A 15,126-nucleotide genomic window follows, 5' to 3' on the forward strand; every position below is an offset into this window, starting at 1 on the left:
CATGGTTCGCAGCAGCGTCGATCCCCAGTAAGTTTAGACATGCCCCCAGCAAACTAACAGGTGGTTCACCAGCTAGGGCAGGTGCTGGAGTAGCAAAAGTTAACAAAAGAATTCCAACAAAAAGGTCAAACAGTGGAAATTCTTGAAGTTTCCATTTAAAAATAATAAAAATCCCAAATAACCTCAATCTTTACTCACAGATTATGTGCTGTCAATTTGGGAAGGGTACACTGATCATACAAAAGAAGACACTGCTCTCAGTGAAAAGCTGAACCCACCTTTGATATCAAGGTTGCTACCACACTTATATAATAATTATTTTCTCATATAGATTCTTAGATAACTAAATATTAGCCATATGAGTTATTTAATTTCTGTAGTTTTCCTTTAAATGAGAACTTCACTGCTTTCGTCACGCTGTGCCACAACCTTAATTGCCATTCTTTTCTAGGATTCACCTTTTTGTTCTCTACAGCATTCAAAAGGAACATAGATAATTTCCATCTAACATAAATGAAGTATTATTTTAATATGAGCTTCTGGTGGGTTTTTTTTAAAACAGTACTTAACAGCCTCATTCCTCATAAAAGTGCATGAGAGCTGACATGACAGACTACTCATAAAAATGTCAAGTGCCTTTAAGTCCGCATGATGTAATGTAACCTACAGAGTATGCCTTGCATTTGCAAGAAGAAGCTATAAAAGGTGAAATTCTCTGTGAAACATTTGAACGAACACACAAACATAGATGGGATTGTGTTGTGTATAATAAGCAGCCGTAAGGCTGTAAATCCTGTGTGTAGCTATGGCTTTAGGTGTTTATCTAACAGAGCGTGCCACCCTATGAGCAATGCAGATGAGAGAATGGGAAAAGAAAAGATGAGCCCTTTGGGTACTGCCAGTCCAAACCTCTTATTTTTATGAAAGGTTCAAAAGTGTTTAGATTTAAAGAAGTGATTTTACCCAGTTATGATTTTCAATAAATATATTTATTAAGGAAAAAAATGTGCCCCCCACAACGGTGCCAGTCCTACTTCCACAGCATAGGAAAAGAAAACAATTACTGTGATAGCATTTATCAACAATTGCCTCCTTTTCAGCACAAGCTCTTCAATTTTCACAGCACTCAGTGGTGTCGTGTTTTCATACAAAGTACCTTTCACTTCAGGAAACCTCAGTTCTAAACTGGCTTGTCACAAGTGAAATGAATGTGTGGTCTCAGTTTAGTCTCCAGTGGACAAATGTCCTTTTAACTAAAACAACACACAGTTTGGTACAACTGGCAGTCTGCGCCCTTATTTCACTCCATTGTGGGTTGGTATTAGAACAGAGCTATCAGAAAAGGCATTACATTATGCACCACATGTTGCTAGCCTGCAGTATAAGAGAAAGGTTGAAAATAACATGCATAGACTGGAAATTTTGTTATTTGTGTCATGGTTTCCTCTGGATGCGCGTGCATGCGCACACACACACACTTCTCCAAACCAGTTCACAATCTCGTTCAGAGAAACCTGCAGAATCTGCTGCAGCAAAATTAAAAGATTTATTGCGGTTGAGAATTGATTTCTATGCCTCCTATCCTCAGCTGAGGTGGGAGAGGTGATGTTCTATGTTACAACAATTTGCAACAGGCTCCAAGGGGCTATTGTGCAGCCAATGGACCACTGAAATGCCACAACACTCCAGCCACCCACCCTGGTCTCAGACATGTGCCAGGGCTGGGCATGATGGCACAGGACTAGCTCTGCACCACCTGGAGTCCCTTACACCAAAAGAATCCTCATATAATGGTGCAGAGTAGCTTTATTGGGGTCAGGAATCTGGGCTCAAACCTATACTTCTGCTACCTCACCCTCAATAATTACAGGCCAAACCCACAGAATCATAGAATATCAGGGTTGGAAGGGACCGCAGGAGGTCATCTAGTCCAAGCCCCTGCTCAAAGCAGGACCAATCCCCAACTAAATCATCCCAGCCAGGGCTTTGTCAAGCCTGACCTTAAAAACTTCTAAGGAAGGAGATTCCACCACCTCCCTAGGTAACGTATTCCAGTGTTTCACCACCCTCCTAGTGAAAAAGTTTTTCCTGATATCCAGCCTAAACCTCCCTCAAATAGCACCACTGTATACACTAAAACTCTGCTGCTCTAGCAGATCCTGTTAGCAAGTGGCTGCAAGAGGCAGGACAAGGAGCATGTGCAGTAGTTCTATGTCCTGAACACTGAGAGAATAACAGTTCTTATGAAAAGATGAAAGAAAAGGAGTACTTGTGGCACCTTAGAGACTAACCAGTTTATTTGAGCATGAGCTTTCGTGAGCTACAGCTCACTTCATCGGAGTGAGCTGTAGCTCACGAAAGCTCATGCTCAAATAAACTGGTTAGTCTCTAAGGTGCCACAAGTACTCCTTTTCTTTTTTCTTTTTACGAATACAGACTAACACGGCTGTTACTCTGAAACCTATGAAAAGATGGTTACCCCCTTAATAAAACAGCTGCTGATCCCCCAAAAGTCAAGGTTACCCTATTACTACATTAACTACCTATCTGCAAAGGGCAGCCCAACTGAAAAGAACTTCATCACTTTTGGTGGGAACACTGCAAAGTTTCACTGTCTAATATGTGGTTCTGAGGGCTGAGGAGGGAAGAACACAAGTCCTGTTTAGGTGACAAGTCACAGATTGTAAATAGTGCACTGTACTAGTTACTCTTTTGCCTATAGAAGAAAAAATACTGCAGGTAGGGAGAGAAACGTTTATGTTCATGTTTACACTCAGTTACATGCAGGCTAAAAGGTAGGGAGAGAAACGTTTTTGTTCATGTTTACATTCAGTTACATGCAAGCTAAAAGTAAGTGCTCCAGAATTTTCAGTCACATAGTGCAGACACTATAACTCCATGCTCACCCTAGGATTGTAAATCTAAACTTGGGTGAAGACACATGAAGGGTTGTGTTTGTGGGGGCATAAGATTCTTCCCTGTTGTCTTCTAAGTGGGTACTGGCAAACAATGGAGTGTAAAAAAGAAAAATTACAAAAGTGTGGTCACTTTCTGATAGTTAATAACTTGATCCAGGAGATAAAGAAGGTAACTGTCAGCCAACACAAGCACAAGGGACTACATGTACCAGATCACAGGTGTCACTTATGTGCCAAAAGGACTGTTGGAAGTATTATATATAAAGTATACAAAACTCCACAGTGAAGAGGACAGGGTTGCTACATACACGGCATACCTGACACTAGCCCACAAAAGCAAGGATATGAGAAGTTAAGCTACTTGGCAATATATACCCTCTCCTCCTTCATCTACAGGCATGTGTCTTAACATTATCACAATTACCATACACCACAACCTGAACTCTTTCCCCTTCAACCGTCTCTTCTCCATACACCCATTCACCAAACTACCCTCACCTAACACAATTAGCTATGGCGGTTTGGTGTAGTGCTGTGTTGTGCTGGGAGAGTATGGTATAGTTTGGTAAAAAGGAGTGATGAAAGGCTGGTATCCCTAGGGAATTAAGCAAAGGTTGTGGGGTGCAGTACTAGGTTGTACTGCCTCACCACTGGGGCAATCCTCAGCTGCTGCCCAGTTAAGGAAGCTTGATAGCTCCTTTGTACCAATGAAGCAGTAAAAAGGAACAGTTATTGGTGACTAAGGCCATGTCTGCAATACAGCTGCTGCAGCTGTGCTGCTGTAGTGCCTTAGGGCAGATGCTTCCTACATCAGTGGAGGGGTTTTTCCATCAGTGTAGATAATCCACCTCTCCGAGAGGTGGTAGCTAGGTCAACCAAAGAATTCTTCCATTGGCCTAGCTATATCTACACCAGGGTTAGGTCAACCTAACTTACAACACTCAGGACACAAAATTTTTCACAGCCCTAAGCACAGGTGCTGGAACTACGGGTGCTGCTGCTGCACCCTGTGGTCTGAAGTGGTTTCCATGATCTACAGGGTTTACAGCTTGATTCAATGGCTCTCAGCACCCCCACGAGACAAATTATTCCAGGGCCGCTGGCCCTAAGCAACGTAGCTAGGTTGATCTAATTTTTAAGTGTAGACCAGGCCTAAGACCTGGCCCATAGAATACAGCAGAAGTACAGCCACTTCCGGGAGTAAAGCTCTGTGTTCTCTCCCAGTGAAATACAATGCTATCGCTAGAAAGGGATCTCACTTAAAACCTGTGCATGTAAACAACGCAGAACTGGCGGTTTATTACCTAAAGGATAAAACAGTAACTTTTTCCATGCAGCCTAACTGTATGTATTTTCAATATGATCGCATCTTTGTGGGTAAGACATAAGGTTTATTTTATTTCAAGAGGCAGAGGGATAAACATGTGCAATGGGGAGAATGAAAAATCTGAAACAGGGCTCTGTATTCACAGTGAATCATAGCGGCGCAAAAGAAATAAAATACAAACTACTCATAGAACAGATGCTTCTTTGAGCCCCAAACCCCTCAAACATCTGGAAATTAAAACAGGAGGGGACACTGCAGGGTTATACTGAAGGAAGATGACAGGTCTGAACTGCCTGGATGGCAACTCTGAGGTCAACTGTTGATGGATTAGCTGGCAAAGTTATTTTTAAACAACTTTCCCATTAAAAAGGTAGACTGGGTTTCAGTTTGTTGATCTGGCTGATAAAGGACCATCTGTGACAGCCAGAAATCTAAGGAAAGGTTAAGTTTTCAAACCTTTGCAGCCAAAAGGTGGCTTTCACCCACATGAACACCACCAGCCACAATGAAAGTACAGTCTGAGAACCACCAACACCCAGATATCACAGCATGGGAGGGGCTGTTATGGATGCCAAACATGGTGCTGGTGCAGTTAATTCTTCTTTCACTGCAACTTCTATGACTGAGAATATCAGACCAAACAGGCAGTTAAAAAGTGTAATATGTTATTCTGTTTGACAAGATCCCTTAGCTGCATAGCATAAGTGCCAGCCAGCACTCAGACGCATTATCCTATTTCATATTTATATACTGTTACAAAACACGACAGAGTACCTAGAAGCGTTTTAAGAGCTGTATGGCCCCCCCAAAGGGGGGGGGCAGCCTTTGATCCATAAAAGCGTTGTCCCTCTCTTTGCAAGACACCTCAACTAAATCAGGAACTCAGTCAGTTCTTAAAATAGGCTGCTTTTAAGAGCTGTTCCTGAGGATTGTTTTTAAAATCACAATACTTACTTTATAACCATTTAACACTCCCATTGTTTTCACTGTTATCACAGTCATTAGTTCAAAAGGCAGCAGGGCAGCTAAAAGAATGTTAAGTTGCACAACATGATTTATGCATCAGTCACATATGGCAGCTGGACTAGAGGCTTTCATTTCATTTCTTCTTCCTTCAAGTGCTAGGTATTATTTACTGTTTGAACAGTTTATTCCCCTTTACACATACACACACACAAGCACAGGTCCAGCCTCTGACCTATTAGTACCTGCACAACGTTGCTGCCGGCAAACGTGGCTCGTTTCCATATTCGCCCTCCGGTCAAAGCCTCATTTAACAGCTGAGCCAATTTCCGCTCCATCCCAGCCTGAAACACTTCCTCCTGAATTCGCTGGTTGACAACACCCAAGAGAACTACATTAAAAAAAAAATCAACCCAAGAACAAACAAATTAGTAACAAGCATTAGTGTCTTTTATGCAACTTCAATTGCAGGCCTTGAATCATTCTCTAGAGCCCTCTGCTGGACTACTTAAGCATAGCATTGAAATATTCACACAGGAATCCCTCCCAGCTCAGCGGGAGATTGCAAGTTGCAATGCAAGACTTTGGAAGAAGGGGTATTAAAACTAAAAACCGCTGAGGTGATTCCTGGAACTTCACAGGGGCTAGACTGGTCCAGAACAAATGTAGTCACGGGGCAGCCCTGCCTCCAAAAAAGCTAAATATATGAAAATATATATATAGTGAGATATATCAAAACACAAGCAGCAGAGAGTAAAGAATTTAAAGTTATAACCAATTCCGATTTACCTGCTTTCAATGTTAACCATACTTTGAGTTCACCAGTCACAGAGTCAGGGGTAGGCAGGGATAGGGGATATAAACAGGAAGATAAAAATAGGACAGAAATAGCAGAACACGTAGGAAACAGAAAGGAGAAGAGTGTATTGTCACCTGTTTCAGACAGCCCCGAGCCTAAGCCTATGAGAGCAGTGGTGCACAGAAACTGGTTAGCACGAGTGGCTTGGACAACCCAGGAGGCAAGTGCTGTAGACACTCCAACCATTAGAGCCACCACGGCAGTTCAGTTAAAGGGGTTACACTAATCATCGTCATTAAGGCATACCACATTTAGCAATTCCATCAGTAGTTACTGGGCACAGAAGCCCTTTTTTGGTTCAGACAGGTTCTAACCTCCATGGGCCCATGCACTCCCCTGGAAGGAACCCACAGGTTCTAAAGTCTTTAGGGCTTGTCCATGCTGGGCAGCTGCCTTTCTACTTTGGACCTCACCCTTTTGAATCTGGTCTCCAGCAGGCTGGAATTCCAAGCCCGCACCTGCTACAGTCCTTTAGCTGAGACTTCCTTCCCCAGGCCCCGAGCCGTCTCTGTGGCAGCCTCTAGCCATAACTGTGTTCCCCAGAGACTTCCTCGCAGCATTCCCATTTCAGGCTGCTTTTCCTTGGCCTTTTCTTACTGAACACCCCCACCCCCTGATCTCACATACACAAAGATGCGAGGTTCCTTAACTCAGCCTTCCCTCCGCCCCCTCCTCCCGCTCTTTTCTCAGCATCTCCTCTCTTTCTGCCTCTCTACAGAAAAGCTCCTTTCTTGGTGTGGGCCACATTCCAGGAGCATCTCTTGCTCCCTTCAGGGCCAGAGGGACCACTGCTTCACTCTCCCACTTTCTAAGATGGCTTCCATCACTTGTTCCACCCCCATGATTTGACCGACTAATGGAAATGTTAGTTTTTGATCAGTCCCAAAGCTGGAGCAGCACTTCCCCTGGCTGGTGAAACAGTAACAGCCTGGCCCTTTAGCGGTCCATGAATGTATAGAAAAGCAGCTGACTCTGTGACTAGCACTACCCTAGTGTACTTCTCAATCACAGGTGCATGGAAAAGGATTTACCTGCTTGTGAAATTTCTATCATAGGAGGATGCTAGACTGACACTCTCAGCAACAGAAATTAATATATCAAAAATATCCTTCACAAACAGAGCTGGTTGAAACATTTTTTGGATGAAAATTTTCATACAAAATTTTCATTTTGGTCAAATTTTTCTTTTTTCTTGGTTGAAAAAATGGATCAAAAGCTCAGAAGAGTCTGACCAAAAAATTCAGTTTTCAGAAAAGTTTATATATTTTTGGCTAAAATTCTCATTTTTTAATTTGGTTTTCAGTACAAATGTTTGTGTTTCAGTTTTGAATTCTTTTTAAGCCTAAATGATTTTCAAATGCCTTTTTTTTTTTTTAAGCTTTTTGTTCTAGTTTCTCCATTGGGGGAAAAAGAAGTCACAGGAAGTTTTAGATTCTCTGTCTCCCCCTCCCCCCCAAAAAGAAATTTTCCACACAAAATAAGTGGTATCTTTCAACTGGCTCTAATCACAAATGAAGTATCTCAGAATTAAACAGCAATATAAATGATCAGTGATCAAGAACAATTAAATGCAGGAAACTTGACAATATAATTTTTTCACCTTCTTTTAAATTCATATAGATTGAGAATTACAAATAATAGCAGCAAGTGTATTCCACACCAGAAGGGCATAGTTACAGAAAGCACTAACTCTCACTGTTTTATGATTATATTCAGGGCAAATTAGGTCAGCTGACTTGGACGAGAACAATTTGCAGGAAATTAATTTGGGGGGAAAAACAAAATAGGATGGAGCTGCATCATTATAGTCCCCAAAACCATTTAAATTGTATGGCATCTATTTGTATTCTGTTGTATAGCCGTGTGTGCTTTGGTGAAAGGTGCCATGAATAAATCAAGTGTTAAAAGTTTAAAAAAAAAACATAGCTTAAAAAAAATAAAATAAAGCAATGTCCAACTTAAATGGCAGTTAGTGTATACAGCACCCTCTGCATATCGGAACTGTGTTACTGCACTCTGAATAAACTGCATTCTAAATATAAAACAATTTTTGAGCCAATAAACAAGGAATTGCAATAGTTCATTCTACACAAGTGCATTTCCCAGCAGTTCCAGGTTATTCATTCTTTTGCTTTGGAGTTTATTCAGACCTGAATATAGTTATTACCTCAAACCGTAAGCAATCTCAAAAGTTATTAATGTGTTATCTAGGTCCCGGCTAACAAAAATGGTCTCACAGCTATCTACCCTTATATAGTCTACATACCTGTTCTCACCCAGGAAGATTTCATCAATTGAGACACATTGAGTTGAGGGTAATGAAAGGCTGGGGGGAAAAAACATCTGTAAGAACTGTATACTCAACAGCACAAAAACAAGAAAAGAGGCTGTTTCATAATTCACATTAAGTCAGTGAACATCTTATTTGCCGATATAACTCTTAGTGCTATAAATAAGTGACAGAAAGACATTGCTCTTGATATATATTTTCTGGTTCATACGTCTGAACGTAAAGCAGCTGACTAAAGTGGTCAGATTAATTACCTGAAATATTTAACATACCACCCCGACAGCTTTGCTTCTAGAAATATTAAGCAAAGCCTGTTTGGCTAATTTGTCTTTAATGTAAGATGAGATTTTTGTTTGCTAAGATCAGGCTGTACACTGGATGACTCTAGGTCAGGGTTTCTCAAACTTCATTGCACTGCGACCCCCTTCTGACAACAAAAACTATTACATGATCCTGGGAAGAGGGCCCGAAGCCTGAGCCCCACCACCCTGTATGGTGTGGGGGTGAAAGCCCAGGCCCTGCCACCCTGGGGAGGGGCCAAAGCTTGAGGGCTTCGCTCTGGGCTGGGAGGTGTAACCTGAGCCCTGCCGCCCAGGGCTGAAGCCAAAGCCTGACCCCTGCCACCCAAGGATGAAGCCCTTGGGCTTCAGCTTCAGCCGTGGGTGGTGGGGCTTGGACTCTGGCTTCAGCCCTGGCCTCAAGAAGTCTAACACCAGCCCTGGCAACCCCATTAAAATGGGGCTGGGACCCACTGTTTGAGAACCGCTGCTCTAGGTGAGTCATTCATGGCTTTTTGAGGAAGAAAGCATCTAATTCTTTGTGACTGCAACCAGGTAGAAAAGTTAAGACTTAAGTATAAAAGAGAAAATTGAATGTACCTATTTTGTATTCCAAGCCCATAACAAAATAAAATATGCATTAACCACTGTGAAGCTCAAACTGGATTTATGAAAATCATAAATGAATTCCATGACAAATCCCGTGGCATTATGGTTTTATTTTGTTCAATAGCCCAAGTTTTGTCAAAATGACCAGCCTCCTGGAAACGCTAAGCTTCAGAGGTAAAATCCAGGCCTCACTGAAGTTAATGAAAAAACTCCCATCAACACCTGTGGGACCAGGATTTCACCCCAGATTCCCACTGGAGCAAAGTAAAGAGGCACTGATGAATAGATAAAGACAGAGGCTGGGACTAGTTTTCCTGAAAAGAGATCGAAACTTCATGAAAGGAATGGGGGTGGGGGTGGGGGGAGAAGGCATAGTTTTGTCAAAGTTTTCCCTGAATCATCCAAAGTTCTTAAAGTGCTTAACAAAGATAACTTGTTTAAAACACATTTTAAGGATGGGGAGAGTGAGGCACACAAAATTAAACTGACTTGGCCTAAGGTCACAAGGCGAGTCAAAACCAAAAATCAAGGTACCCTGACTTCCAGTTCTGTGTTTTAACCACTACACTATAATTAGTTCAACTCCTGCTATTGTAGGCACTCAAAGAAACAAAAAAATTATTAACGTTCTAATTTACTCAGTGTGTCTTATTGGCAAGCTAGCTAGCTAAGGCCTCTCCCTCTGTGTATAAGGTTGTTCACATAAATACGCTACCTTCCAGAATCTGCTGATTTTTACTATTAAAACCCTGATCACTCTTTTCTCCCTTAATGCAAAAGCAGAAGAGCCTCCAGATATATAGAACCTTTTCTTTAAAGCTCGGGTTTTTGACACCGCACTTTCCTTCTGTACAGTGAAGGAATTTACTCTTTATTCTCTTCTTGTTTAAATTAAATGCCACTGTGCCCAAAAACTGACTTCCAATTCAACATTTTCTGATACCCTTATTCCAGTTTAGTAGCACCTTGCTTCACGGATCGTGCTATTGAGACTTCAATAGGGCCACTACTGTGAAGTACGGGAGTGGTCCATGTGCATAAGGGTATCAGAATATGGCCATTTATGTATTTGAATTAAGTATTACATAACAAATGTTGAAAAATGCCACTTGCAATGTACAAACAGGAAGCGCCCCGCTTTTTACATTTCTATATTATATAACAATATATATTGCTGCAGGGTTCTTCTAAACCAAAGGATGAGAGGGTCTGGCTCAATATAGCTGGAAGGCTGGAGATTGGTTTCCTATGGTAAGGCACTCGTTTACCTCAATCTAAAAATATCATCCTGCAAAAAATATGTGTAAACTGCAGCTGCACTGGTGTTTTCCAAAGCCCAGGAAAAGCAAGATCACAAGATAATTAACCATCTGCCAATGGCAATAAAATTTTGAACTGTTAAGAGTGTTTAATTACTTTCTTTTTTTTAAACAAGGTAACAGTTGTGCTTTGACACTCAATATGATATACCCTTTTTTTCTAATTAGTGCTTGAAAATGATTTAATGTATGCAAATTCCTGTATGCCTAACAAACTTCATATAGAACTAGAAACTTAAAAAAAATCCTTGAGCATCTGATCTTGATGGTACAATGGGAGAAGTGCTCTAATCTTTCAGCCATGCAATATTGGGCTGAAAATCTGGCAAAGAGTGCAGGAAAGGATTGGGAATATGTACATGGTACAGCTGAGCTCTGTCCAACTCGCCGCTGTGTTTCATGCTCAGAAGGAGTTCCACGTTGATAATGTTCCCATTGCTACGCAGCCTTTGTAGATGCCACTTGTTTTTTTTGGCATGATCTAGGTAATGAATTGTAAAATGAAAAAACAGAATATAGTACACTTAAGTGCAATGTAATATGGGCTGGTATTTAAATGCACCTGACACCCATAAGGAGTACTGAATAACCCAAATGTAATTTCTGTTCTTTGTACGCACTCCCTCCCTCATACCAGAGGCTCTGTGTGCAACCTTTTCTCCATACTATGGTCTCCCAATCTCCCCCTCTCAGGGCTTTGTGTGCACCTCCATTCACCCTTTCCCCTCTCTAGTCAGCACTGGATTCTACTATTCTAATTAAAAATTGTATTTCTTTTAGAATCCAATAACCATCGTGATTTTAATGGTTTCCTATGGGAGATTTGTTTAAGAGCTCCAGAAAAACTTTGTTCCATTACCTTTTCACTTTCCTTCAGTTTTTAATGATACTTTGTATTGATTAGCAACATGTTACTGAGCAAGAAATGTCTCAGGTTAGATACCATGATTTGGGGAACATTTACATAGAAAGAACTGAAGTCATAAACCATACGTTATATAGACTATTTTTAAACTATTCCTAAAACGATTCTTCACTCTTTAACCTCTCCCTTAAGCCATCCAATAGAGTGATCTGTTTCCAAACAAAATAAATCGCCCAATATATGGAGTTCTGGAAGTTATCAGCTGTGCTCTTTATGAAAATAGTTAGTCTTACGAAAACGTCCACCGTTCTGCAGAAATGTGGAGGATTAAATAATCAAAAATGGACAAAATGTGCAGAATTCAAAGAAGTGACCTGACACATCTCATTGATCCATATTACTGCACCACTGGGCTATTTATCAGGAGTCCAGTAAGTTTATAAACCAGAACTGAACTGGAAAGGGGAAATTAAAAACAGTTCTTTAATCAAAACAGGCTTTTCTTGAACTTTTTTGTACCGGGGAAGAGGGGTTGGAATAATCGACTCACTTAAATTCAAAAGCCAACCTGTTCACTGAAACCTACCAGCCATGAAGACCACATGTTGTTTCATCTCGTACTGTATTGTATCATATTGTCCTGTACCTTTTCGTGCCTTTAAGCCTGCACTCTCTTTGGAACACGAAGCCTTTCATTTGACACAGTGTATCTTTTACAGAACATACAGCACTATCAGTGTTGCCCACTTTCATGATTTTATGGCAAATCCTGTGATATTTGTTGTTCAGAGTCCCAGCTGCTGGAATCATGTGAATGCATAAGAATCTCAGTGCTCGCACTCAAAACAGGAAGTATATTTCTGCAGAATAAAGCGATCCCTAAAGGTTCAGAAGCCACAAAGCAAAGAAAAAGAGCCCAGAATTTATTATTTAAAAAAAAAAACTCATGATTTTTGGAGGGGGTGGGGGGGTTTGATTCATGATTTTTGGATGCCTGGGGACTGGCAACAGAGCACTATGATAATGATAACACTATAATTGTCTTCGTAGCAGTCCACCATGCTCAAGATCCTTGTCAGTCCAGATTATAAAACATACTCTTATTATTTGTATTGCAGTAGCACCCTAGAAAGCCTTGATTAGGTTGTAGTAAAATCTCTGCCCGAATCAGCTTCTAATCTGAGAAACTAAATGTAAACACATGGGCAAGGGAAAAACAAATGGACAGATGGAAGGGGAGATGAAATAACAGACAGGATATTTTAGTAGAGATAAGATGTTAAAATTGCCTAGCACTCTTTAGTACCTTGCAAGAAAAGAGAAAAAAAGAAAAAAGCTGGCAGCTCCCACCCTTGGCCATTCCCACTGCCATTATTCTTGCACAGACCCCTCCACTGTGCAACAGGTACCTTTATTAAAAATAAGAAAGTTACAAAATATCCCGAAGTACCTTACAACCAAACCATGTACTGCATTAGGACTATCCTGCAAGCGTTCGGATTCTGTTTAAGCTTTATGAACAGTCTCCAGTAAAAGGTTTTTATACAGAAGATGATCTAAAATAGACAAAGACTGGGCATAAAAATTTCTTTTTCCAGACACAGTTACTAATATTCAGGCTGTCAAAAGTTTCATTTAATCACGCCCAACAGTTTGAGTTATAATATGAGATTAGCTTTTCCTTAGTTTGAACCAACATCAACTTGCTTGTAACTAAACTCACCTGGAATTTGCAAATCAATCCTTTACTTGCACACTATTTTAAACACATTTATATATAAAAAAAACATATACACAGACAAGACTGATTGAAAAAAAAACACTGGGAAAAATCTTTGGAATGCATTAAACCACTCTTCATAGTGTAATACTGAAAGTGGTGGGCCAAATAACTAAGAAGCAAATGGCACAGAAAAGTATGTTAGGCAATATGAGAAACTGAGATGTAAATGCATTTTCCAGAATTAATGAAAAGCTAAATATCCATCAATTTTGCATCAAAGATGAAGGATTCTGTATAATTTGCTGAATGCATAAGCAGATTTCTGACAAGGGCGGACATCTTACAAGAAGGGATATCCCGGGTCAGACCAATAGTCCATCTAGCAGAGTATCCCGTCTTCTGACAGTGGCCATTAGTAGGTGTTTCAGAAGGAATGAACAGAAGAGGCAATCATCAAGTGATCCATCCCCTGTCACTCATTCCCAGCTTCTGGCAAACAAAGGCTAGGGACACTTCAAAAATGGGTTTTGCTTCCCTGCCCATCCTGGCTAATAGCCATTGATGGACCTATCCTCCGTGAACGTATCTAGTTCTTTTTTGAACCCTGTTATAGTCCTGGCCTTCACAACATCCTCCAGCAAAGAAGTTCCAGTGTGAAGAAATACTTTCTTTTGTTTCTTTTAAACCTGTTGCCTATTCATTTCATTTGGTGACCCCTAGTTCTTGTGTTATGCGAAGGAGTAAATAACGCTTCCTTATTTACTTTCCCCACATCAGTTATGATTTTATAGACCTCTATCATATCCCCCCCCCCTTAGCCATCTCCTTTCCAAGCTGGAAACTCCTAGTCTTATTAATCTCTCCTTATACAGAAGCTGTTCCATACCCCTAATCATTTTTCTTGCCCTTTTCTGTACCTTTTCCAATTCCTATACATTTTTTTGGAGACGGGGCAACCACATCTGCACGCAGTATTCAAGATGCGGACGTACCATGGATTTATATAGAGGCAATATGACATTTTCTATCCTATTATCTATCCCTTTCTTAATTATTCCCAACATTTGGTTTGCTTTTTTGACTGCTGCTGTACATTGAGTGGACGTTTTCAAAGAACTATCCACAATGACTCCAAGATCTCCTTCTTGAGTGGTAACTGCTAATTTAGACCCCATCATTTTATATGTATAGTTGGAATTATGTTTTCCAATGTGCATTACTTTGCATTTATCAACATTATATTTCATCTGCCATTTTCTTGCCCAGTCACCCAGCTTTGTGAGATCCCTTTGTAACTCTTCACAGTCTGCTTTGGACTTAACTATCTTGAGCAGTTTCGTTTCATCTGCAGATTTTGCCACCTCATTATTTCCCATTCTTCCAAATAATTTATTAATATCTTGAACAGTACTGCTCCCAGTGCAGACCCCTGGGGGACACCACTCTTTACCTCTCTCCATTCTGAAAATGGACTGTTGACTTCTACCCTTTGTTTCCTGTCTTTCAATCAGTAACTGATCCATGAGAGGACCTTCCCTCTTATCCCATGACAGCTTACTTTGCTTAAGAGCCTGTGGTGAAGGACCTTGTCAAAGGCTTTCTGAAAGTCCAAGTACACTACATGCACTGGATCACCCTTGTCCACATGCTTGTTGACTCCCTCTAAGAATTCTAGTAGATTGGTGAGGCGCAATTTCTCTTTACAAAAACCATGTTGACGCTTCCCTGATATATACCATGTTCATCTATGTGTCTGATAATTCTGTTCTTTGCTATAGTTTCAACCAATTTGCCTGGTATTGGAGTTAGACTTACTGGCCTGAAATTGCCAGGATTGACTCTAGAGACTTTTTAAAAAAATTTCTATCCACCAGTCATCTGATACAGAGGCAGATTTAAGCAATACATTACATACCACAGTTAGCAGTTCTGCAATTTCATATTTGAGTTCCTTCAGAACTCTTGGGTGAATACC

The 15,126-nt window shown here is 40.7% G+C and overlaps 1 protein-coding gene across 5 annotated transcripts in view; it reads right to left on the minus strand.

Moving 5' to 3' along the window:
- The window catches only part of KIAA1549 (KIAA1549 ortholog), a 204,651-nt gene that overhangs the window by 62,832 nt on the left and 126,693 nt on the right, over nt 1-15,126 (minus strand). For all 5 annotated transcript variants that reach the window (XM_074940410.1, XM_074940403.1, XM_074940388.1 and 2 more), the window contains exons 7-8: nt 8,334-8,393; nt 5,454-5,599 (exon numbers count right to left, since the gene is read on the minus strand). In XM_074940410.1, the coding sequence (XP_074796511.1) occupies nt 5,454-5,599; nt 8,334-8,393 (206 nt within the window). The remainder of the gene's footprint in view (nt 1-5,453; nt 5,600-8,333; nt 8,394-15,126) is intronic.

The sequence above is a fragment of the Natator depressus genome, chromosome 1, assembly GCF_965152275.1.
Source record: "Natator depressus isolate rNatDep1 chromosome 1, rNatDep2.hap1, whole genome shotgun sequence".
Taxonomy (NCBI): domain Eukaryota; kingdom Metazoa; phylum Chordata; order Testudines; family Cheloniidae; genus Natator; species Natator depressus.